The sequence below is a fragment of the Thunnus albacares genome, chromosome 9 (genome assembly GCF_914725855.1).
Source record: "Thunnus albacares chromosome 9, fThuAlb1.1, whole genome shotgun sequence".
Lineage (NCBI taxonomy): Eukaryota > Metazoa > Chordata > Actinopteri > Scombriformes > Scombridae > Thunnus > Thunnus albacares.
The window spans coordinates 21,472,072-21,497,816 of NC_058114.1; the positions used below are offsets into that span (position 1 = coordinate 21,472,072).

The following is a 25,745-nucleotide window of genomic DNA, read 5'->3' on the forward strand; positions in this document are numbered from 1 at the left end:
TGTAATAGTATTCTCTCCCTATTTTTGAGATGTATTATGATGTAATGTTTATTTTGAAATGTATTATGTATTTTGTACAGTACCTATTATGAGTAAAGTCTTGTATTTTGTACTCTATGATATATGGTATTTTATGTAAAGGTGTGCATGGATGTACTCATCCTCTGTGATATTAGAGATGGGATAACTGCATCTCATTATCTGTGGATATGAGTCTTATGGGAATGTATGTTTATGTCTGATTTTGTAAGGTGTAATCATGGCCTGTTGTTTACCTTTTTTGCATTTGTATTAGAAAATGAGATGCTGTGTGTGAACTGGTTTGACCCTCTATTGAGCAATCAAGCACAGAGCGAATCTGATGAAGCAATGTGCGAAAGGCGTAGTTCGCTCCATTTGTTTTTTAATGTAATTCCTCAATAAATAGTGTCTATCCCAGTATCCTGGTGTGCTCTGAAACCCAAATTGTGTTCAAGTAAAGACAATAAAAAAGCAGCAAAAGTGACCCAGAACATGTAATTAAGTTGCAAAATTATCCCTTTTAAACTCTTTTTTGGGGTGATCATTTCTTTGGGTGACCCTCACTGTGCTTTACTTTCATTTTAAATTTTGTTTAATTTTTGCCCACCTTTACCAGAAACATGGCATTTCCCAGAATGTCTGTTCAAGTTTAACAAGTCATTAAGTCATTCAGCTAATCTATCAACACCTACATTAAGTCTGTACAGTAAACATCCATGTATTCTATGATAATTGTGCTGAATGGCCTAGACAAATATAAAAGCCTGACACTGGCCCCTGCTTGCAGCAAACCACGTGCTGTACCGCGGTGGTGTAATGTTTTATGTTTGATATGATTAGAAAAACAAGGATTTGGAAACAATTTCATTAATATAATACAATACCAATTCTAGGTAAGTAAGCAGGTTCTTATTCATTTACTTTCCATAATGAATTTGTTATATGCATTACTATTTTGCCTTCTGATTATTTTTCTTTAGACAGACAGCAGGTGTTTGTAGGTCACTCACTAAAAATGAAGTGGACACTTATCCTCCTCCTTGGTGAGTACTGCTATTAACAATATGGCATAAATATATATTTGCTGGGTTTTGATCTGTTGGCATGAGACTTGAACATGAAGATTATCTGTCAATCAATTCTGCTTAATATCACATTATGAGTAGTCCTTACATTTTTTTCTTTCATAATATTTTTATTTTTTTATATTTAATACTATTAGGTGGCCCCTTAGCTGAGACTACCTTAGGTTGGACATATCATTACTCACCCACACCCATGAATTGGACCCAGGCAAGACAGTGGTGCCAGACGCATTACACAGACATGGTGGTCATCCAAAACCAAAAAGAGAACGACTATCTGGTCTCCCTGCTGCCAAACAAAACTAAAAGTCCATATTATTGGATTGGCATCACAAAAAACCACAAGAATGAAACTTGGACCTGGGTTGGGAATAACAGCACATGGATTGGTGAGCAGTCATGGGCAACAAACGAGCCCAACAACAACTTCAGCAACGAGTTTTGTGTGGAGATCTACACCAACTCAGGAGAAAACCGAGGGAAATGGAATGATGAGAAATGCATCAATAAGAAATTCACGGCGTGTTATAAAGGTATTCAAAGCTGGTTGTTTTTGAAGGTTGTTTCAAAACTGGGAGAGGTTGTTTTAATATTGCATCTTTTCTTGACAGCCCAATGCAATACAACTATATGTGGCAGAGGAAGATGCGAAGAGACCATAGAAAACATTAAATGCCACTGCGATCCTGGCTTTAAGGGAGACAGGTGCCAAACAGGTAAGGAGAGAGCTATTTGAAAATAAGTCACCAACTAATACCATGGGTAATGTTTATTTAAAGGATAGGGTCACATTTTTCAAGCCTATCTTAAAACAATACTCACATGTCTATATATACTATGAAAGAGTTTTTGGTCACTGTCATTGTTCATCCTGAATATACTGACTGTAAAGAGATGTAATTCCAATGTAAAAAATCAACAGTCCTCATTTTGTACAAAAAAAAAGCATTCAAAAGTACAATGACGGTGACTAAAAGCTGTTTCAAATGGACATATGTGCATGTGAATTTTGTTTTACGATAGACCTGAAAAAACACAAACCTATTCTTTGAAGCGGCTGTAACCAATATTTCTACAGTACTTGCATGTAATAGTGATGAAGCCACAGAGATGTTACCATTCCCTAAGCTCAACCCCCCTCAGTTACTGTTGCCATGTTTGTCAAGTTTTCTTTTCCCGCACAGCTCATGTGCAGTTCACAATAACATTGTCAGATTTACCACATTTCCTCAGGAACTGGTGGAGACCAAAAACAGAGCTAAAAGGAGAGTAAATATTTGACTTACATTCACCAGATGGCCAGAGATACAATTCCAAATGAATGCTTATCTCGCTCTGTGACTGCTGGATGTGTAAACAGGCTAACACTAATTGCCAACAACTTCACCATGTTGTATCATATTGGTGGTGATAATGTCAGTGTTGTTTTCACAGCCTGTTTCATCTGCCCCCAAAGTGGCAAAAAATCCATTATCACAGGTTTAAGATTAACAAGAGGTAGTTCATGTTGATTATTTCTGTAAACATAAGGCACCAGTAAAATCTTAGATGTTGTCTGTGATGCTCTTATCCCCTTAGAAGCCTTTTGAAGCCTTTCCCAGACAATTAAAGTGGAAGCATAAATGAAAACTATCATGGTCAGCAAAATCAGGGGTTACTCGTTAGAGATGAGACCAGGTCTGTTTTTGTATTATTTTACAAATTCACATTCTGATGAGTTTTTTTAATCACCTCCTGAATATCCTCTGTATAGTACTGATTCTTCAGAACATGACATTTGACTTGTCATCTTACGCATGGCATCTGTTTCCTCTGTTTCCTGGTGCCATGCAGGCTGGGAATCAAATTCAAAATACTGATCAAAATACTTACATCAGCATGTATGTGCTCTAAAAAGTGTAATGTTTTCACAATAGACGTTACATAACTGTGTCCCTGTTAAACCTCATCCTGTGTGTGCCCCCAGCCGTGGAATGCCCCCCTCTGTCTCAACCTAATGCATACCATAACTGCACAGAAGGAAACCAGACATTCAACTCAACCTGCCATTTTAAATGCAACCCGGGCTTCCTGATGATAGGTTCACCAAATGTTACCTGTGGGATCACTGGTGCCTGGAGCGGCCCGAGGCCCATTTGTGAAAGTAATTAATTGAAGTTATTTAAATACCTTTTAAACAAGAGTAATTTATTGCACAGGTTTTTCTGTTTCTCTCACAAAATACTTACATCAGCATTTATGTGCTCTAAAAGTGCAATATTGTCACAATAGACGTTTCATAACTGTGTCCCTGTTAAACCTCATCCTGTGTGTGCCCTCAGCTGTGGAATGCCCCCCTCTGTCTCAATCTAACGCATCCCATAACTGCACAGAAGGAAACCAGACATTCAACTCAACCTGCCATTTTAAATGCAACCCGGGCTTCCTGATGATAGGTTCACCAAATGTTACCTGTGGGATCACTGGTGCCTGGAGCGGCCCGAGGCCCATTTGTGAAAGTAATTAATTGAAGTTATTTAAATACCTTTTAAACAAGAGTAATTTATTGCACACGTTTTGCTGTTTCTCTGTCCAAATGATTCTACTTCAACTGGAAGTTATTGTTATCATTATTGGCAGCAGCAGCAATGGCCCTAGTAGTAACTTGTTTTAAGGAAATAAGGATAACTTTGACAAGTATTGTATGACTCAGGATAAAACTGTGTTGTATTTTCTCAGGCTATAAACAAGCTCTGTTGGCTGTAGCTGGGTGTGGAGCCCTCACTGCCTGCTGCTGCATCTGTTTTTGCTGGATGAAGCGCAGAAAAAGTCAGTGTTTCTCAATTACACTTCACAGAAATGAGATGCAATGCAATCATATTGCAATAGACCTCAATAATCTGTTCCTCTGTACATTTCTCACAGGAAAGAAACTTGCTCAAGAAAGGTCAGTGTTGAAATTTCTGGCACTTGTCCAAAGCAGCTCCACCCTTTATGTACTCTATGTTGATGTTCGACATTTCATAGTTAATTTTTTTTACAAAAAATGTACAGTATATTGCTGTTCAAAAGTGTATTGATTTTGTCCTTTAAAATGCAAATTCTTTTTACTGTATCTGTAATATATATTATCTAGTAAATCATGTCAATGTTATTCATTCACAGGCAGCCTGAAGAAGTGACAAGTCCATCCAGTGAGGTTCAGGGATGAAGGCAACTGGAAACTTAGCTTATGTTTTAAAACAGATCTATAATCAGCCACATGCACTTAATCATGTTCATAGTGCACTAGTGCACAGGGCTGCAACTAACCATTGTTTTCATTGTCAATGAATCTACTGATTGTTTTCTTGATTAATCAATTATTCGTGTAGTGTGTAAAATGCAAATTGTGAGAAATGTCCATCACAAGTTCCCAGAGACCATGGTTACTTTTCAAAATATCTTGTTTTTTCCGACCAAAAGTCTAAAACCCAAAAATAACCACTTTATTGTCAGAGGAGTGTTAAAACCACAAAGCTGGAACCAGTAAATTTTTGTGTGTTTTTAATTAAAAATTGCTTAAACAACTTTTCGTTTATCAAAATTGTTGCTGTCAATCGACTAATCATGGCAGCTCTACTAGTGAACTAATTATAATATTAATAACCTTTTCGGGCTGCACAGGCTATATGTACCAGGATATGCCAGTATGTGAATTGTTTTGTCTAATATACTGTATACTGTATGTTAAAGCTTAAATTTAATATACTGCTTGGATATTAAGTGTATACATGATAGTGCACATGTTAACTTAAAATATTTGTATTTAATAACACTAGCGTTGTGTTTCTGTGGTATTTTCCTTCTTTGTTAAAGATTACATTTGATTAAATAAATAAAATTGTTAACACCATTTGTGAGTATCTCTGTGGTTATATGTGTATGTGCAGTGTGTGCATGCATGTAGATGTGTGACCATGTGTGTGTTTTCCGATTGGAGTTTTATGGGTGGTGTTGTGGTTTTCTTCCTGAGAGGAAGCTGTGGTAAAAGTGATATTGCGACATTTGACATTGGCACATTCACTGAAGGACAATTAATGCCATTTTGCTTGTGAACTTCAGCCAAGTGGAGTAAATGCAATGACACGCGTTGAGTGACTAAAGACAGATCATATGGTAAGACCTGTAAAATATCAGTGTTGAACATTTATACATACATACACTGTACATTCATTCTTATATATGATCTTTCTCTTTCAGATGTTGCAAGAATCAGTAAATGTTAGACAAAGCCTGCATCACAGGGTGCTGATAGCTGCATTGATTGTACTTGCCCACGGTAGGTCTGCATAATCCTATAGACACCAAATTCTTTGCTTCACCAGTTCGATTTTGTCTCATCATATATATTTATCTAATATTAGACCTGAGCAGTGGAGGAGGAGCACAGGGATGGATGTACAACTACAGCATCAGTCCAAACCGTGAATGGAAAGAGGCCCGCAAGTGGTGCCAGCAGCACTTCACAGACATGGTAATCATCCAGAACCAGGAGGAGACTGACTTCCTCAACAGTATGCTGCCAAGTCACCGCAATTATTATTGGGCAGGCATCCTCAATAAGACAGGAGAGTGGATCTGGGTAGGAACCAACAAGACTGTGTCTGAAGAGGAACAGAATTGGGCACGTGGGGAGCCAAATTTAGTCGAAAGCGACCACTGTGTGGAGATATACATCAGGAGGACAAACGACACGGCCAAATGGAACAATGCGAATTGCAAAAAAAAGAAAGGAACTGTCTGCTACACTGGTAAAACACACTTTATTTTGTTTCATGGACACATTTACTGACTCTAATATGTCTATAATATGCATATGAGATATCTCTCTGTATGTATTTAGTCTCTTGCAAACAGGATTCCTGCAGTGCCCATGCAGACTGTGTGGAGACCATAGGGAACTACACCTGCCGGTGCCATCCTGGTTTCCAGGGACCACGCTGTGAAGAGGGTGAGCAAACATTGTCATAATCTTGAAAAAAGCCATGAGCTCTCTCCGTGATAAGTTAAATAACTTATTTGTTTTCTCTTCAATACTTTGGGTCAGCAATCTCATGCGAACCCTTGCCAGATCTAGAACAAGGTTCTCACAACTGTTTGCATCCCTTTGGGTCCAGTCAGTTCAACTCTTCCTGCCATTTCCACTGTGAACTTGGCTTTCGATTGGTAGGCGCGCCCCAACTGCTGTGCCAAGCTAGTGGACGTTGGGACCACCCTGTTCCTCTGTGTCAAGGTATGGCCACTGGGTATCAATAAATGTAAAAATAATTGTTCTTTCAGATGTCCAAGTTACACAGAAAATATTTTTTACTGCTTGAGATAGTTCAACAGTGTCCAGTTCTGAACAACACCAGTGGAGGTAACATGAACTGCAGCCACCCTATTGCACCTTATAGCTACAACTCCACCTGTGAGTTCAGATGTGACGAAGGCTATGGGCTCAGTGGACACGACCATACACAATGTGACCACACAGGCCAGTGGACAGCCAGTGTCCCAACATGTACAGGTTAGGTGATTGTCATTACCTTTGAATAGTAAAATTAGACCAAATGATGTTTTAAGCTTTATCATGATAAAAAAAATGATGCTTCAATTTTAATAATTCTTTGTGATTCTTCTGTGAAGCCCTATGTGAATGTTATTTTTGAAATACTCTTACTTAATACTCTGCAACTGTCACTTTTCTTGTGACTTCCTTTTTTGTAATACTCCTTTAATAGACTGATGGTCACCTTTTACTAATATTTAGCTGGCCTCAGTGTGTAGCCATATCCTACCCAGACTGTACCACAGATCAGATCCAGGTCACATCTGTTATCGCTTTACTTCACACTCATTTATTTCTGCATTGGGTAAACAACATTGTGGTTTAATGCGGGTGATAAGTTGCTGTTTCCCTTGACTATGAATTATGTCAGCGTTATTATTCATGCCACTACTTTATTCTCACACTCTGTTTATAAAAGCGCATTCATAATACAAAGCTGTTCAAGCTGACTGATTGATATCTGTATCCCACCACAGTGAAAAAGTGCTCCCCCATTATCTTTCCTGTACCGGGCAACATGACATGTGTGGACACTGTGGAGCCTTTCTCCTATGGCTCAGGCTGTAACTTCACCTGCCAGGAAGGCTTCTACCTGACTGGAGAGAACACAATCACTTGTCTGGCCTCTGGACAATGGAGCAAACCTACACCTGCATGCAAAGGTCTGTAACCTTTATGATTTTTATAGTCATTGCTTTCACACCTCCCTGAAAGTGACCCAAGCTTCCCGAAAATATATAAAAATGTTCACTCCTCTGACAATGATTGACTCTTTCTTCTTTTACAGCGGTACAGTGCAACAGTCTAAAGGCTCCTCCCCATGGCACCATGCAATGCCAAGACCCTCTAAGTGTGTACAGCTATGGCTCAGTGTGCACAGTCCAGTGTGAAGAGGGATTTGATCTGATTGGCACAAACATGACAAAATGTTTGTCACAGGGCAACTGGAGTCACGCACTTCCTGTCTGCCAGGGTATGAGTACACACTAATTGCTGACTGTAGATAAGTATGAAAGCAGATATACAATCAGAATAAATGCTGCTCATTCTGTTCTCATTGCTCATCCAGCTCAGGGAAACAACATCTTAAACATCAAGTAATGAAGTCACTTTTTCAAGTGTAAGTAATCTCTGTCTGTTTGTCTTCAAGCTAAGAGGTGCCGTCCTATCAATTCTCCCCCTCATGGCTCCTTATCTTGCTCTGACCCAAATGGTTCCTTCAGTTTTGGTTCTAAGTGTGTGTCAGCATGTGAGGAGGGTTTTCTCCTGAATGGAACAGCTATAACTGGGTGCACTTCCTTGAGCGTGTGGAGTGCCGACATCCCACATTGCCTGGGTAAGAAAACAGAAACATTTTCATAAGATAAGATTACATTCCAGTATCTCTTTACCACATGCAGCTCTGAAATATATTGCTGGTGTTTCCTTCTTTCTGTTCCAGCTAAAAGATGTCCCACTCTGACCTCTCCCCCTCATGGCTCCTTTGTCTGCTCTGATCCACATGGAGAGTTCAGTTTTGGTTCTCATTGCACATCAACTTGTGAGAGGGGTTTTGTCCTGAATGGGACGGCTGACACAGAGTGCACGTCTGTGGGCACATGGAGCACAAACATCCCACGTTGCTTGGGTAAAAAAAAATCCCTGCATCATAATCTGTTAATCATAAATCAACAGAAGAGCAATTCATTTAAAGGTTTAGATGCCTTGACCGTACTTCTTTACACTGTACACTATGGCTCTTGAATATCTCTCCTTTTCCCTGTTCACCTCCAGCTAAGAAATGTCTCGCTCTGAACTCTCCCGCTCATGGCTCCTTAGCCTGCGTTGATCCCCATGGAGTGTTCAGTTTTGGCTCTCAGTGCAACTCAACGTGTGAGCAGGGTTTTGTCATGAATGGAACTGCTGAGACAGAGTGTACCTCCGTGGGCACGTGGAGCACAGAAATACCCCGCTGTCTGGGTAATAAGTCACATAAAAGAGAGTTGCACTTGAAATATATTCCTTCCACTCATTACTATAAATGTGTGTTTAAAATGTGTGTTTATATTAGTGCAAACATTCACTGGTAGCTTAATTAGCACAGCTATGCCATTAACCCATAAGAAGGGTTTGGCCTTGTAGGAAATACTCTTCTTTTCCACTTTGATTCAGATGATGAGGATTATTTGATGTGAAGCTGATGGTCATATTTTATGTTTAATGTTATCTACAGCACGCCCATGCCCCCTACTGGCCAAGGCTCCACAACATGGGAGCATGAACTGCAGCCATGCATACTCCCCTTTCAGTTATGGTTCCCACTGTGACTTTGAATGCAATAGGGGTTTCTGGATGAGAGGAACATCAGCTATGACATGCAACACCTCAGGCCACTGGAGTCAGGACCTACCCACCTGCCAGCGTGAGTTCCCACTGCCCAGCATTACCATAAACTTACTAGCCACTGTTATTTTAACAGCTGATCTTATTACAATTTCTGTCCTTTCCAGCGGTACAGTGTGAGACCATCCGTGCCTTGTCTTTACCTCTGTCTATGAAGTGCTCCCATCCCCTGGGGAATTTCAGCTTTGGCTCCAAGTGTCTTTTCACCTGTAAAGAAGGGTATCTTCTGAACGGCACAGGGGTGCTGTTTTGCTCCTCCACTGGGTTTTGGAATGACACACTTCCTACCTGCACAGGTAACTCAATTTTTGGAATTATAGTGCTTCTTTTACTGACTGAATAAAAATACAGTTATCTTTGATTGGAGTAGTCTTTGTGTGCTATATGACAGTAGTCGTGGTTATTGATTTATTAAAGGATTGATGAATAGGCTATCTAAAACAACAATAAGAGTCTGCAGCCATGCTAATGACTCTGTACTTAGGGCTTTGTACTAAATATGAACGTCAACATATTTACAATACGAGCATACTGATGTTAAGCAGGTGTAATGGTAACCATGTTCCCCATTTTAATTTAGCATGATAGCATACTAATGTCTAATATTTGCTTTTTGTAAGTAGCACAAACACAAAATACAGCTGAGGCTGGTGGTAATGTTATCAGTTTTGCAGGTATTTGGTCATAAACCAAAGTATTAGACTAATTGAAATTTTGTCCTGATGGTGATCAGGTGAACACCAAAGTGATTACAATTCATCCTTTGGTACACCATAAATGTGTGTACCAAATTTCATGGCAATCCATCCAACAGTTTTTGAGACATTTCACAGAAAAATGAAATGTGAACCTCATGGTGATATAAAAGTCAGGAAATCTGTACAATATTTCATGGCAATACAGCCAATAGTTGTTGAGACATTTCAGTCTGGACCAAAGTGGTGGACCTAGAGCCATGCAGTGTGGCTAAAAATATATATTACAAAATAATGATGAATAATCTGCTGATGAAGAAACATGCGGTGAAAATAAAACAAAAAAGGGAGAAGTTTATATTGACAGTGATTTTCCTGTGTTCCAGAGGAGGGAATGCCTGTGGGGGCCGCCATGCTGATGTACACTGGTGTAGGGGCAGCTGCTGCTGTCGTGCCACTTGCCCTGATAGGACTGGCTTTGTTGATAAGGAGACAATTCACAAAAAGAGGTGAGACCGACTGTAATGAAGCTGCACCACTACACAAATTAATATACAGTTAACTGTGTTGCACAAACTGTGTATTCCTAACCTCTGATCTGTCCAGGAAATAAGAACATCTCTGATGTGCCAACATGGGAGGAGAGAGACAATCCAGCATTTGAGTTTTGATGGATTTTTTGTTTGTTTGTTTTGTGTTTTTACTTCTGCAGCAAATAATCTCAAATACTTTTGAGCTTGCTTTTATTATATGAAGCTTGCTAGTAATGATATCAATATATATAAGGATCACAGTTGGATTGAGTTTAATTTCAAGTAAGCAGATCCTTAAGAATTGCAATTGCTGAATTTTTAGATGAATACTTTAAACTTTTGTTATTAATAAAACTAGAACCATGCTTGATGCACATATAGTATAGGTTGTGTATAGCTTTTGTTTTATTTCCTGCTTGTATATTACTTTTTTTCTTAATGTCAATAAACTCATAAACCCCATTGTATGCCCCTGAATCATCAGCTGACTCACCAATACTGCACATCCAGCTGCAGTTCACTGGTCAGCGCCCTGAACCTCTCGGCACATGAGGGCACCCCAGTGTTTGGCAGTCTTTTCAACAATGTTAAGTGTCAAGCGGTACAGTATGGGGTCAGTTTACCCACATTTGACCTCCTCCATAGGAACTAACTCTGTGGAGTCAATTGGGGCAGAGTGGCAGAAAACCTCTGAGATTGCCAAACAGCCACACTGTCAGTTTAGCACATTTAGTGGCCAGAAAGCTCTGAGTGGTGAGGAGGTGATCTATTATCCGTCTCTGCTCAGTGTGTCACACTGGGCACTTAACCACCCACTCAAAATATAAGACCTTTCATATTATAGATGAAATACTTTTTACTTTCCTAATTTACTGTGTGACTGTCCATTATATAGAATGGTCTCTATCTGTGCCAATAATGCGCAAGAAATATGTCCCCAGACTTTAAATATGTGCTGCAAATGGCCAATAGAGTATCTTCAGCAAAGCATGTGCATCTGTTTTGGCGCTGCAACAGCATGAAGCCAATTATAGTGGTTAAAAGACAGAGGGTTTGTGGCCTGTGGTTGGCATGAAGGGTGTAATAAATAACCGAACTGTTGACAGGAAACTGTTTGGCTACCGTCAGAATAATAATGAGGTTATTGCTACCTGCTGTGACCGTATGATCACGGTTTGATTATTTTTCACATCCCACCCACTGCTGCTGGCAACCATATATTCGTGCCAACTGCACACAGACTTGCACACAAGAAGGGAAAAGGCCCCGCAGGTGACCACCTTGGCTTCCTTCCCTGATATTTAAGTCTGGCTTTTCTCCCTTCCTCTACCTCTAAAGATACAGGGAAATGCATCATGATACTTTAGTCCGTACAACAAAGAGTGTTGTTCCTCCTAACACATGAGTGTGCACACATGCCAACAGACACTTAGAACAGATACAGACACAGATACAAAAACAGACTCAAAGAAACACACACACACACAGTATACTCTGCTGCACACTTCTTTAGCTCTGGTTGGCAGTAGCATACCACGGTGACAGACAGTTAGATTGTTCCTGACCATTGACTTGCGCTCTCTGCTCTGAAAGGTCTGATTTCATAGTGGGAAATATGAGATGGGTCCAGGAGAGGGTTCATGGCTGGGGCAAGGAGGCACTCCATATAGTGGGGCTTCATATCTCCGTGTCACCCTGGGCATTCTCCCCTGACACAGCTTTCAGCCCCTCCGTTGTATGGAGCCCCCTCCCTGGGTTTTCTCAACCTCCCTCCCCAGGATCGGTGCATTCCTGCTGGGCACAGTGCCTGGGTGGTCCTCTCCCTCCCGTCCTCTTTGATTGGAGGAAGGAAAAGGAAGAAAAATGCAGCGAGGGCCTTTGACCGTGAGGAGCACAATGTGAGCGTTGATGATGTCGGCGTGGATGTGATGCTTACCTGCCACTGACCCATACTGCTGTCATAGCCCAGCATTTACAATCTGATGATCCACCCAACAGCCAGGGGAAGATGCCTCGCTGACCCGTCACCTAGATTGGACTGATAAGGACTGAGGATGGACTGACCCGGCTCTAACCCTCAGCATGAATACCCCATCTTCATGACTAATCTGTCTGAGCTTTATACTTACAATGCCACACTTCATACTGGACTGATTCACTGTACCATAACCATTATTTATTGATCATTGTCGATTCATTCAAAATGAACAGCATACACACAATGTGAGAATAAATACAAATACACACTCAAACAGCTATTTACATTAAAATGCAATTATAATCTCTAACATTCAAACATAGTGAGAGAGGTCTGACAGTATCATGCATACACAGGAGACTTTTTAAGAGCCTGTGTTGTACAGTGGGGTTGTAAAGCATAAGAGGCAGTAGTGTAATTATGTTTATATGGAGGTGCCTGATTACCACTGATTTACAGTATATTGCATGGTATCACAGTGTACCCACGTCCCCTTAGTAGTAATTTTGCACCCACTTCCTCGACTACCTTGTGCATGGTCCAGACAGATAAATAATGCGACCAGAATGCGATGCTGAGTGAGGGAGATGAACTGCTTCTCACTGAGTCTGCTGTGCAACTTTCAGGAGGTGAAGTATGAGTCCTGCATGGAGTAGAGGCGGTCAATGGGGGTGAGTAGAGAGGAGTCACCCAGAGACAGGCAGTCGCTGTCAGCCACGTGACACAAAGGGTCATGGTCCATGTCACCGTACATGCCCTTGTAACCTAAAACAGACACACATATATTGGGTTGAGTAAAAATATAATTTGGTGGAGTTGTAAAGAAATTTTATAGTGGTTTGCACTGTGAATGTGTGGACAAATATAATTTTATATAATGTTCCATTTTTGTTGCAAGAGGTTGTAAATTCAGATCATTTTTTGTGGTTCTATTGTATGAAGTTATATTATATTTTAATGTAATTTTGTGGTTATTTTCTGTTTATTGTGTAAAATCCCTGGTACATGATTACCTTTGAAATAATTTTGAACAAATGGAAAGTCTTTTGACAATTGCCTGAGAGTTTCATGCAAACTGAAATATCTTCTATTCCAGTTGTAAAATTATTGTGTGCATACAAGTACATTTAAGGATGTTTTCTGACCTTTGCTTACCCATCATTAGCAACATTTTAGACATTTTTCCCCATAAATCAACTATGTTTTACAAATAAACCTTTCAACTGGCTCCATACTAAAAAGTAAACATGAGCTATACTTCAGGACAAGATTAAAAACGCATTTAACCCCAGGAAAAAACTACTATACTAAGCTAACTGGGATCCAAATAAATAAGTAAATAAACTACTGTTGTGCATTTAAAATAATAATGTCATGACTGATGTCAGTTCCTCAAAAATAAAAACCTTTAAATCATTTGTAATTTTGTGTTTTTTCTCAGAATTACTGTAGTCACACAGAGGCTTTGTAAACATGTGACTCTCAATCACAGTTTGACAGCACTGAGGTCTTTACCGTAGGGGTGCATGTGATCCCCTGGCATCTGAGGTGGGGTCAGGCCCTGTCTGAAGGGGTCCATGTCATAGTCCTGCTGCTCCACTGTGGTGAGTCCCATCTGCTGCTGCTGCTGCTGAATGTGGGAATAGGAGGACCCCAGATGCTCCAGCTCAGAGGTCAAACCGCCACCAGAGGGCGCTGTGGAGCAAAGGAGATCATGCTTACTGGTGTCTGTTTATGTCTTTGTTTTGGTGAGTGTTTGTTCCCTGTGCTACCTTCATGCTCTCTATTAACTGACTTTTGTTGCTTTCAAAACTTAAAATTTTCTATCAGTAATCTTTTAAAGCTTCATTTTGTTACTTTTGTCTACTGAAAGAGACTCAAAAAATGTTGAAAACATCTTGGATCAAAATTTAGTGCACATACGTAGCATTTTCTTACTTTGAAAATTGATTCCCTTAACTGAGAAGGAATGGGTACATTTAACTATATACAAACTACACTGAGTAATGCAGTGTATTATGCACGTGTATTTAAACACTTTTCGACAGTACAATACCTGTGTGATGTGATGGATGTTCACGCTGCTCCTGAGTCTGCTGCTGTTCCTGCTGCTGCTGCTGTCTCCTGGCCAGTTTCTTCATCTAAAAAGACATCAAAGCTCACAAACAGGCCTACTGTAACATTCCCTTTCACTCCACAGTCCCTCTGCCACCCAGGCATATGAGTGTGTTCATTCAATTGCAAAGTATTAACAGTGAGGTAAAGGACATCTTTCAGTGGAGGAGGGAAACCACACATGAGCCCACTTTGTGAGGAAATATGGGGTTTAATCTACAGTGATCTTGCAGTGAGATGTCATCAGTTTCCTGTATGAGGAGATAACCAGGCTGATTTCCATTCTGGCATACAAACACGGTGCAGAAAGAGTCCTTTTATTAGCAGCGCATATGACTCTGTGTGTGTGTGTGTGTGTGTGTGTGTGTGTGTGCATGTGTGTGTGTGTGTGCACTTTGTATTACTTTGGCTCTTTGGTTCTGGAACCAGACCTGCACAACCCGAACACTCAGACCAGTCTCTGCTGCCAAGGTCTCCCTTACCTTGGATTAAGATTCAGGGGCAAGAGAAAGAAAGAAAGAAAGAAAGAAAGGAAGGGAGGGTAAAAAAAAAAAAAAGGAAAATAGAAAGACAGAGGTCAGTTGAAGGTAAAAAAAAAAAAAAAATCAGTATCACTTCACCTATCCACCTCAAACAAGGAGGAAAGTAGGGTATTTTGGGGAAAATAACAGACTACTTTCCACTACACATTGTTAAAGATGAAACCAGTGGTTTCCAACCTTTTTGGCTTTTGACGTCTTACAAAAAGCACTGTGTAGTCAGGGTCACATTTCAGATATCTATGAGTTGTTAGCAGCTCCACCAAATTGTGATTTTTTCCTCTAAACTTCTCACATCGTTTTATTTCAATAAATGTTCAATTGATCCAATATTTCACCAAAAATCAAAGATTAGAGAAATTGTCCAAAAACTGAAAACAGATTTGTGTATCAGAACTTTGTTTTTGTTTTTTTTCTTTCCTCTCCCATTAATCATCTAACGACCCCTCAGATTTATCTGGTGACCCTTTGGAGGGGCCTGACCCCTGAGTTGGGAACCACTGGACTAAACTAGCTAACAGTATGTAAAGTAGCTCCACCTCCAGCAGCTACAACAGTAACATGCTGCTTACACCGTGATGCTTCAGTATTAATAATTCAATGATGTCATTATATGTGTATATAATAATATATCAGTCAGAGGGACCAAACCACTACTTTTACTGCAATACTTTAGCTACATTTTGTGCTAATACTTGTACTTTTTTACTTAATCAGGAATTTTTATGTAGTACTTTTACTTGTAATGGAGTATTTTTACATTGCTGTACTGGTACTTTTACTTAAATAAAGGATCTGAGTACTTATTCCACCACTGTCTATATCCACACACACATCACACTGCACCCTCAGACAGTTTGGTGAATGCAGGATAAACACTCTACCTTTCGGCAAGGCTTGGATGAGACCTCAAAGGAGGCTTTAAAGATCCGTCTTTGTTGAGTGGTCAAAATAGTGCGAGGCCTTTTGGGACGTTTGCTCTCCAGGTCTTCTGATCTAATTCGTCTGCCAGTAACCTTCCGAGATTCCTCCTCCTCTTCTTCATCGTCATCACTTTTACCTAGAGGTGGGCAGACATTTTTTGAATAGCAAATATTCACTCACCCATGCAGAATAAAGAGCCTGATTTATTTAGTTATTTTGTGACTTTTATCTCTATCTTCAAATATCTTGACACCGCATTGTATTGTCTTTGTATTTGTAGCTTCGTAGCAGAAATTAATTTAAAAAAAACAGCAAACAATAACAATAAACCCACGGTGTGTGTATACATGTTTTAACAGACACACACATACTGTACACTGCCTATACCTGTGTCAGAGGAAGTCGGGCTGGCCAGACACTGGTGGTAGTCCTCTCTGGCACACAGTAACTGTCCCTCCCTGAGGACGCAGCGGTCTCCAGTCTGCAGGCGGCAGGAACACACGCTGCAGGTGAAGCAGCGCAGGTGGAACACAGCGGCCCCTGCACGCATCACCAGCTCTGCAGGAGAGATGGCCTCCGCACAGCCCCCACAACGCACCGCAAACAGACTGCACAGAGGGACAGGAGGGTAGGGGATTGGGGGGGGGGGGGGGGGGGGGGCAAGGGAGGAAATAGAAAGTGTGAGAGTTCAGTAAACAGAGGGTAGTAATGCTTTTGTTTGGCTGACTGGAGCTTAAATACAAACTCAAGGAGCCCTCACACCTAAATAAGAAGGGACTCCATGAGAAAAAAAAAAAGCTTGGGGAATGTTGCTGAGTCGAGCTGTCACTCAGAAAGACTGCCAGCCTCTTCCCCTCACCCTGACTTCTCCCCTCTCCTCCTCCTCCTCTTCCTCCCCCTGCCCCGGCCACTCAGACACATACCCTTAGCGTGGCGGGTGTGCGTCTTAGCGCCTGGCAACCAGGACTGGTGGGCTTAGCCTCAGAGACTGTTGCCGTGGCTCCGGCTGCCGTGTCCGAGGCTGTGCTCCTGGGGAGGCAGCAGAAAAGCTCTCGGCAGGCCATGGCTCCAGGCAGAGGGGGGGAATCAGATCTCCCGGTGGGAGAGGCTGAGCCGCTGGTCCTTGGAATTATCCGTGGAATTATCCCTAAGTCTGCTTAACCAGAGCGGGACAAAGACAGAGCCAGCCCCCAAGCAGCAGGACCATTGTCCGCTGGCTGGCACCACGGCATTTTGGGTCTGTCACGCAGGATGATGCGTCATCATTCTGGAGCTGCCGTTGTCTCCAGACCTGACTGGGTCACCAGACCATCAGCACAGAGGCATGAGAAAGTGACAGCTTTTTTCCCCTTTTTCTTGTTTTCACGTAAAAGATACTGCATGTGGCCCATTACTGATACTTTGTAGCCACTGGAAAAAACTAGGAGTAACTGGGTGAAGATGAAAAAATGAACTGGAATGATGTAAAGTTTGGTTACATATTGCTCAGAACAAGTGTTGTAGGCTAGTCTTGAACAAATTATGATATAAAAACTTAAAAAATAGACATTTGGTATTTATTGGGACACATACAGATACTTGTCCAGGCTATGTGTCCCAGTGCAAAAACTGCAGCAGTCGTAGATGTTTTATGGTTAAAAAAGTGAAACAAATGTTATTTTTCCAGTCATTTTAATTAAAAATTAAACTGTTCATTTAGATATTTTATGCCCCTGTTTTTAGCAGATCCCTCTCAGACATTTATCATTATGTCTATCAGAAAGGAGATGGGAATAATAAGATGGTGCAAATGCACACAATCACAGGCTTTTTCATTCACAGATCCTGTTACAAAAGTTAATATATGCATAAAATATTATCATTTTCTTTAAAGTCACCTTAAAGTTAACTTTCAAATGAAACAAACATTGCATTTGACTTCCTTTTGAATATATATAAGATGGTAATTCAGTCCAATATTTACAAGCAAACAAAAACTCAGACTAAACATAAAGCAAACACCCAGGTTGAGACATCCCTGTCAAAAGGTCCAGAGCTGCAACATCCCAAAGCCAAACATTGCTGGGACCTCTTGCTGTGGGGTCGCTGGGGAAACGGTAAAACCCATTCCGAGAAGCTCAGGAGGGTCAGCCGGTCTGCTTGACCCATCCGAGCTGTCTGCCCCACGGCCTCAACGGTATGCGCTTTAATATGGCCAACATGCCGTCTGTGGTATGTGCATTCCTGTGGCAACAGAGGATGCATCAACGAAATGTTTTAAAGGAAGTGTGGCAGAGAAAATACCCGGAATCTTTCTGGGTTTCTGTGATGCAGCAAAGTAGCTACTTGATTTAATTTCTCAATATAATGCTAATGCTTGACGTCAGTGAAGAAGAAACATTAATGTTCATGTTCGGAGAATTGCTTTTCCATTTTCCAGTTTGTCTTATTATACCGAGTACTCTTAAGCGTTGTTAATGCAAAGGTAAGAGTACCTCCAATACTTATGGAGCAGCTCAAGGTGTTTAATATTTCAGAGTTTCCGTTGACATGATTGGCCCAGAGGCCCTGCCAGCTGAGCGGGAACACTCAGTCATGCTGGATTTAGGCACGGCAATTAGTGACAAGATCATTACAGAGAAATAAGTCAGCAACATCCAGCGCTCTGACACAGCCTCTCTCAAGGTAGATGCACTGTATAACAAGATGAGTGTTTAGCAGAAATGTACTCACACACACACACACACACGTTGTTCTTGCCCTGACTTCAGTGCTGACTTTTGGCAGTCAGGCATACAGACCGCTGGTCTAGCGGACATGCAGAGAGACAGATCCTGTTTCTGGATCAGGTTAACCTGGATCCTTTGCCGAACACACACCATCAGGGACTGTGTGTCAGATACAGATCTACGGGTCAAGTGTACCACCAGTCACACTGATGTATTTTGACACACTGATCTGACGATCAATCTGCTGTCCGGTCCACCTGTCCACTGAGCCATTTAGGCAATCTAAATCTACTGACAGTCTAACCAGCCTAAATATCACATTGTCAGACAGGAATTTGCATACTGCTTCATTAAATTACAGTACAGTCTATTGTGTGTACTGCGTGTCCACCTGCTAGAGGTCAGGCAAACAGACTTATTTAGACTGTACAAGGAAGTCAATAATATAATTTATTAATAATCCAAGATATTTCATTTTATTTTGGAAGTGGGTTATCTACACATAAATCTCATCATGAACACAACAGTTTTTTACTACGTTAAAAAAAAAAAGTTAATTACTTATTGTAAGTGTCACCTTTTAATGTTGACTCATATGAGAAATATGAAAAGACAAATGTATTAATTTACTAAGAGTGTATTATATTAATTAGATTGTCAACTGTGAATCTTATTAACGAATAACTTAATTCAAAAAAGCTTGAGCTGAGATGATAAAGGAGTTTTTATAAATCTGATGAATATGGTCAATGACTTTCATGACTCTTTTAACAGATTCTGCTATTAAGAAATTTGGTCAGAAAAAGGACTGACTCAGTTATTGATGCTCTGAATCACGTTATTCCCTATATTTATGTTCTGGTGTATTGCATGATTTCAAAATTGCTGAAGTTACACAGGTCAAGTAATTGATATACTGTACATTCATGCAAACAAATAGTCTTCATGAACATTTTTAGAATGACTCAACCAGTACTGGACAACAAGCATGTCAAAAAGATCAGTACTTCACAGAGTGCTTCAAGATCCCAATCTGGGTCTGTTTATTGTAAAAATCTTATTAATTTGACTGAACCTATTTTCATTTCAGAGTGTGAAAACCTTTAACACATTTTTATCTTTTTTCCTTTATATCTGTATGTGATATCATCCTGATGCTATTTAGTTTACTGAATGCAGGCTGTTGTTTTTTTTTTTTACTTTGAGTCAGACTATATTAAAAAATCCATTGGTTGTTTATCTTGTTTGTTTGATGTTCTTCCTTCCTGCCATGTTGGCATATTTTTCTCTATGAACCATCTACATGTTCTGGCATAAATCTATACAATAGTCATGACATACAAAATAATTTGGCGATCCTGTACTAGTTGTCCAGTTTGCTCAGGTGATTCGAATACTGGCATTATTGTCTTATAGCTTCCATGAACAGACCACGGATTTACCACAGGAGCAATAACAAAAAACAAGGCGAGCTTCAGACAGAAGATACAGCATGTGGTAGACAAATGTTGTCACAGTATGGAATAATTTGTCACTTCTGAGCTGGCTTCACACTAGTCCTGGACCAAAAAAACGCACGGCGAGAGAATCACTGGCTCAGTTTTAAAACCCTCATCATGGACAACAGTGGTGCTCATGTGTTATAAGGTGCCATAACCCCAGACAGCACAGCGAGGTGGGGGGAAAATAGGGGCGAACAGGGAGGTGGAGACGTGAGACCTCAGAGGTGGAGCTTTGGCACCAGGCCTCCTGCTAATTGGTCAGGTCAGATATCTTACGGTCGGCTGGGCGTTGCCCCATTGCTCCACACAGAGGCTGCTGTGAGCAGAGCTTTCCAGATGCCACAGCACATAGCGCCAGGGCTCATGGAGCGCACTGTCCACCAAAATAAGTTCACACCATCCTCAGCACCTCTCTTGAAGGGATGCGCCAGACCTTCTGACATATGGCTCTACTCCCCTAATTACCTCTCAAACCTGCTCATTTCTCTGTGTTTTAGCCAACTGCTATTATCTCCACTGATCCCACTAAGCACTTTGAATTGTGTGGTTTTACAAGAATCCACTCTGATTTCCATTTATCCATTAAAATACCACTTAATATGCTCATATTAGTGCTTGGTCATCATAAAGACAGCATATTTAACTGTTCTACTGACAAATACTGTGCTTGCAAATGTCATTTTAGTTGACATGATGGTGATGAGAAGAAGTTTGGACCAACGAGTGAGAGTGTAACATCCTCTTGTTTCCCTGTTTGCTTGGCAGAATGACCATCACTAAATTGTTCAGAAATAATGTGAGCTGCTGCCTGTCGGGGTGGGCAGTTTTTATCTTGGCTCTTGTTTAGGTGAGAGCATGTTTTGGAGGAAGGATGAGAGGATGAGTCGGTGGGTGGATAGGAGGGAGCCAAGCAATGGGTGATGGTAGGAGTTTGGGGAAGGGTGGCGAGGGTGGGGGGGGGGTGGGGTACCGACTCATTGGCGAGACCATATGTTGTCCCCAGCTTGCAGTTGCCACGCCAATGGGCCTCGAAATTTTAACACATTTTGACAATGTGTCAGTTGAGCTCTACCCCTGGTTGTGTGGTGGTGTATGTGTGTGTGAAGGTGTGATCGTGTTTTTTTGTTTGTGTGTGTGTGTGTGTGTGTCTGGATGTACACTATAGTGCAATAGTGTTCTCACATTCCAGCTCCATCGCCACCCCTCCCTCCTACAGTCACCTTGTTCTCTTAGTGGACTGTGCCAAGTTCCCTGGAAGTCAGCTTACACCATACGTGCACATACACATAACAGTGTGCCGTACAGTTTAAATGTTCCAACAGTAAGGAACAGAGGCCAGCAGGTTAATGCGCAGAAAAATCTGCTCTCTTTGTTTCTTTGTTTCTTTGTGAGTGTTTAGCAGAAATGCAGAAATGCACACACACACACACACACACACACACACACACACACACACACACACACACACAAACACACACACACACACACACACATACATACACACAAACACACACATTCTTAGCCAAGGTCAGATCCTGGACATGGACAAAATTGGTTTAATACACTACGCTTTTTGATCTCAAGCCATAAAATATATATTTTTAAAAAGCCTATAACAAAATATGATAAAACAAAAATGAGAGTGATTGTAAAGTACAAATGGATGTATTCCCATTTACATGAATAACATGAAACTATATATAACTGCAAAAATATAGACCTAGAAAGAAAAAATCTGATAATGATACACCTGCATAAATTTTCATCACAAGCAATGATGAAAATTGCAAAAACAAACAAAAAAGTTACTTTTCACCAAAATTTAACTAAATTATCTTCAATCAGTGAGTTAAATGAGACATGAATCATGGTCACATGATCTTGGAAGCTCATAAAAAATAAACTGGTTTTCCAGTCTTATTTTACTGTAGATGAATTGCTATTTCTGAATGGAGATCATCTGAGGATAATTTAAATTTAAAATGTAAAACAGATTTAATATACTATCTACAAACTAGAACATCTCTTTATATTGAGTTGCAAAGCAAAGATGAAACTGAGAATGGTCAGAGCTGAAACGCAGGCTAATTTGTAATTTTAAGTGTTTAATGATTTCAGCTGTGACATCACGAGGAAGCAAAACAACCATAAAGAGTTAGAGGTGATCACTCACTCCGCATAGTCCCGCTTGCAGTAAAGTTTGCGGTCCCGCAGAAAGCAAGAGTTGGTCAGCGCGTCCCCGCACGCCGCGCACCGCACACACTCCTCATGCCAGAGGCCGTCAGTGACTCTGAGCAGGAATCTGTCTCTGATCGGCCGGTGGCATCCTGCACACACGGCCCTCTGATCCATATCTGCAGTGATGGGAAATCCTTCAATTAGAACACTTTTCCAATCAGCAGCTGAAATATTGGCTGATTTGACAAACTGAGACAAACTGAACAAAGTTTAATGGAGGGACATCAACACTTTAACTCAATGTAATATGAGGGAAAAGTGGGTATAAATATGCAGTTTGTTTATTTAAAAGTCAGTCATGTATTTTGAGACATTAATTATTTTTGACTTGTTTAATTTGACGAAAGTTCGTTTAGTGATCACGTGCCTAAAATTGTACTAAAAATACAGTATCACAAAGGAAATTAAAAACACAAATTGGTTCTAAATATTAAGTAAAGATGAATCATAGGCTATAATAAAATAAATCAAATTCACCTACCCAGAGATATTGCCGGCCCATCCACCATTGCAGTCCTCTAAAAAAAACCCATTGTCAAATATATTTTTCACCAATGAATATGTGAAACAAAATTTAAAATAGCTCATTAAAGTTCACATTTTTAAGAAGGTGAAGTCCATACCTGTAAAATGTGAGCTGGCGGTAGAAGAGTGTTTAACTCAGATCCTCTCAGAGCATCTCCGGTGCTCAAAGTCCGGCTGCAACTTGCCGCTACGAGCGAAGAGCAGCGCATCAAAGTTTCTCCTCAGAGCTTCCGACGACCTCACTTATCGACGATTTAGGCTATCTATCAATTATCCTATTAGAAGTGAACGGGAAAGAGAAAGGGGGAGAGAGAGACAGACAGACAGAGAGAGAGAGAGAGAGAGAGAGAGAGAGAGAGAGAGAGAGAGAGAGAGAGAGAGAGAGAGAGAGACTTCCTCCATGTGCAGGTGCAGGTTACCTCTCTCTCCCCCTCCCTCTTTCTGTCTCTCTCAGTCTCTGTCTCTCTTTCTCTCGCTCTCTCCCCCACATGCTGAATGCCACAAAGTTACCAGAGACGCACATTCTTTCATTACCAAACCAATAATGCATATAGTGTTCAGCAAGTAAAGTGCAGGTTAAAAGGTCATTGATACATACATTTCCCGTTTGTTAGACAGATAGATAGATAGATAGATAGATAGATAGATAGATAGATAGATAGATAGATAGATAGATAGATAGATAGATAGATAGATAGATAGATGTCATAGAAGAGAAGGTAGAAATCAAAAATGATAAAATAATTATATAAAAGTGCTATAAACTAAATCATTGTATCTATTCATCAGTTTTTATTTGATTAGGTTTCTATTTTATAATCTGTCAATGGTCATTATTCGGAAAAAGAGATAAAAATATATTTTAAGGCCGATATTGATATTTGAGAGCTAATAAAAACAAATATCAATGTGTATATACATATCGCCTGATTTTTATAATTTTTCAATGTAGGCCTACTTTTTTTTTTAACATAAACACATAGCCTAATATTAACAAACATTTTTGCAACAATGTTTCTAAAATACTTAAAACATATCTTAAACATTTCAGTACTACAATCGATTGTAACATATCAACTGTATCATATATGCTGATAATGATATCTGTGATAAGTAAATATCAGCTTTATCAGTCAGACTCCACTATATTCAATATATACTGTATATATATTTTTTTCCTCTGTACATTTACGTTCCCATGTGGCGTCTTTACACCATCGCAGGTTGTTTGTGATGAAATGTGCTTCCCCGATGTTGAGGCCTGTAACTGACAGAGGCCATGAGGAGGAGGATGTTGGAATCTGCAGATAGATGGAAATCAAACATGCCATGAAGCATCTGTCTTGTCATGTGGACACTCCGTGGACGCCATCTAGTGGCCTTACAACAGTCGATTCAGTCACCCTAAAACCCCCAAAAAGTGCTTCTCAACTGTTTTTGCCTGTGAAATATCAAAAGAAAAATGTACAACGTGAGCTGCCAAGATTGATTAGATTTGACATAAGAGATATGTATCAAGACATGTTGGTCTCCTATTAAAAATGATTTATATTGTTGATTCAATAATGTCCTGTAATGTATTTCTTGTGTCTCCTGAACTAAACCCTATAATAATGTCCCTTGAAGTGTTTTAGTTGCATAATAAATAAATGCTCATTTGTGCTTTTTGGTGATTTTATGGCATCAAAATGGTTAAGTTTGCATATTTTGATCAATTCATGTAAAATATCAATCAATTAAAAATATTGGCACTGGCTTCAAAAACCAAAATCAGTTGAGCACTAAGGGTGATGAACAGTTTTATAATATACAAGTAAAAAAAAAAAGACAATATGAACAACACATTTCACATAAATTTTTAAATAACTTTATTCTGTAAGAATTCTCAAATGTGTTTTAAGAAATGCAGAAATGTTTTCTGTTTTTATACAATTCCTCTTTGAATAAAATATGATTCATTTTCAAATTGCATTGGGTTGCTTTTAAAACGGACACCTGAAATTATCTATTTACAAAAGAAATCTGTTAACAATTCTATTAGAATTTATTTCAACAGTGTACTCGATCCTCCCCACAACCTCAAAATAACTTTTCAATTTTAATTACTTTTTTTTTTTTTTTTTTTGCTTGGTACAAAATACGCAGTTTTACAATTTGAATCAAGTCTTTTTTAATCCATCTTCATATCACTGACAACGTGGGAGTATATACAGGGGGAAGAGGGGGACTGGTGTCATGTGATCTGATGTGGTGCCTCCAGCATCTCCATCAGGAAAGTGTCGATAGGCGTGTCGCCAATCAGCTTGAAGAAGAACAGATGCTCCAGGCACTTGAGGCCAATGGAGCGCAGGGCGGGCAGGCGGAGCAGCAGCTTGGCAAACCTGCCGGCAGGAAGAGGTGATCATCATTTTACAGCTCTTACTGAAACCAGTTTTCTGGAACATGATTACCAAGTTTATCATTAAAAATCTATAAAATAGCATCTCATTTAAAAAGATACTAATATTTTGTTGACATTTTGTTAGATTTACACAAATTCTGCTTTAGGAACAGTATTTTGTAATATAATTATTTCCATTTTATGAGACTTCATACTCAGTAAAATGTTTGAACTTCAGTATATTTCATCTGGAAATGTTACATAACCACATTCATCCTACAGCTGGATACTTTATCAATCTATGCAAAACAAAATGAAACATCACTTTGAAAGGGACTGTTATTCAAAATGAGTCCTTTTACTTTTACTCATACATAAGTATAATTTGCCACTATTGCTTTAATATTTTATCTAAGTGAAAATCTGAATGCAGGAATTTTATTTTCAAATGAATATTTGTATATTATGGAATTAATATATTTTCTGAAGAAAATTATTTTAATACTTTTTCTATCGCACCAATATTTATTTATTTATTCATCTAGTTA

General features: G+C 39.9%; 4 protein-coding genes across 8 annotated transcripts in view; 2 read left to right on the forward strand and 2 right to left on the reverse strand.

The window, feature by feature from the left end:
- Positions 1 to 827: 827 nt before the first annotated feature.
- Positions 828 to 4,913, forward strand: LOC122989310 (L-selectin-like). Its single transcript, XM_044362107.1, has 9 exons — positions 828 to 914; positions 1,002 to 1,064; positions 1,244 to 1,639; positions 1,718 to 1,822; positions 3,073 to 3,249; positions 3,428 to 3,604; positions 3,825 to 3,914; positions 4,011 to 4,032; positions 4,251 to 4,913. Exons 2-9 carry the CDS (start codon positions 1,037 to 1,039, stop codon positions 4,294 to 4,296), a joined length of 1,041 nt encoding a protein of 346 aa, XP_044218042.1. The 5' UTR covers positions 828 to 914; positions 1,002 to 1,036; the 3' UTR covers positions 4,297 to 4,913.
- Positions 4,914 to 5,155: 242 nt separating this feature from the next.
- Positions 5,156 to 10,750, forward strand: LOC122988908 (selectin P). Its single transcript, XM_044361571.1, has 15 exons — positions 5,156 to 5,243; positions 5,328 to 5,406; positions 5,492 to 5,878; positions 5,971 to 6,078; positions 6,175 to 6,360; positions 6,451 to 6,636; positions 7,155 to 7,340; positions 7,466 to 7,651; positions 7,829 to 8,014; positions 8,120 to 8,305; positions 8,452 to 8,637; positions 8,891 to 9,079; positions 9,168 to 9,356; positions 10,142 to 10,264; positions 10,362 to 10,750. The coding sequence occupies exons 1-15, from the start codon at positions 5,241 to 5,243 to the stop codon at positions 10,424 to 10,426; spliced, it is 2,445 nt and encodes an 814-aa protein (XP_044217506.1). The 5' UTR covers positions 5,156 to 5,240; the 3' UTR covers positions 10,427 to 10,750.
- Positions 10,751 to 12,357: 1,607 nt separating this feature from the next.
- Positions 12,358 to 23,401, reverse strand: lmx1a (LIM homeobox transcription factor 1, alpha). Its single transcript, XM_044361812.1, has 9 exons — positions 22,916 to 23,401; positions 22,774 to 22,810; positions 22,228 to 22,408; positions 16,232 to 16,452; positions 15,805 to 15,980; positions 14,786 to 14,863; positions 14,323 to 14,407; positions 13,782 to 13,961; positions 12,358 to 13,031 (listed from the first exon to the last, which is right to left on the reverse strand). Exons 1-9 carry the CDS (start codon positions 23,024 to 23,026, stop codon positions 12,889 to 12,891), a joined length of 1,212 nt encoding a protein of 403 aa, XP_044217747.1. The 5' UTR covers positions 23,027 to 23,401; the 3' UTR covers positions 12,358 to 12,888.
- A 1,545-nt stretch (positions 23,402 to 24,946) lies between these two features.
- The window catches only part of rxrgb (retinoid X receptor, gamma b), a 34,973-nt gene continuing 34,174 nt past the window's right edge, over positions 24,947 to 25,745 (reverse strand). For all 5 annotated transcript variants that reach the window (XM_044361378.1, XM_044361375.1, XM_044361377.1 and 2 more), the window contains one exon: positions 24,947 to 25,198. In XM_044361378.1, coding sequence (XP_044217313.1) covers positions 25,051 to 25,198 — 148 coding nt within the window. In that variant the 3' untranslated portion in view covers positions 24,947 to 25,050. The remainder of the gene's footprint in view (positions 25,199 to 25,745) is intronic.

Coding starts and splice junctions, on each gene's coding strand:
- LOC122989310 (XM_044362107.1), top strand. CDS start 1,037: ATGAAGTGGACACTTATCCTCCTCCTTG. Junction 1,823..3,072: donor GGGAGACAGGTGCCAAACAG/GTAAGGAGAGAG, acceptor GTGTGCCCCCAG/CCGTGGAATGCCCCCCTCTG. Junction 3,915..4,010: donor CTGGATGAAGCGCAGAAAAA/GTCAGTGTTTCT, acceptor CATTTCTCACAG/GAAAGAAACTTGCTCAAGAA.
- LOC122988908 (XM_044361571.1), top strand. Junction 5,879..5,970: donor AGGAACTGTCTGCTACACTG/GTAAAACACACT, acceptor GTATGTATTTAG/TCTCTTGCAAACAGGATTCC. Junction 9,357..10,141: donor CACACTTCCTACCTGCACAG/GTAACTCAATTT, acceptor CCTGTGTTCCAG/AGGAGGGAATGCCTGTGGGG.
- lmx1a (XM_044361812.1), bottom strand. CDS start 23,026: ATGCGCTGCTCTTCGCTCGTAGCGGCAAGTTGCAGCCGGACTTTGAGC. Junction 13,962..14,322: donor ACATCCATCACATCACACAG/GTATTGTACTGT, acceptor TTTGCTCCACAG/CGCCCTCTGGTGGCGGTTTG. Junction 13,032..13,781: donor GGATCACATGCACCCCTACG/GTAAAGACCTCA, acceptor TGTCTGTTTTAG/GTTACAAGGGCATGTACGGT.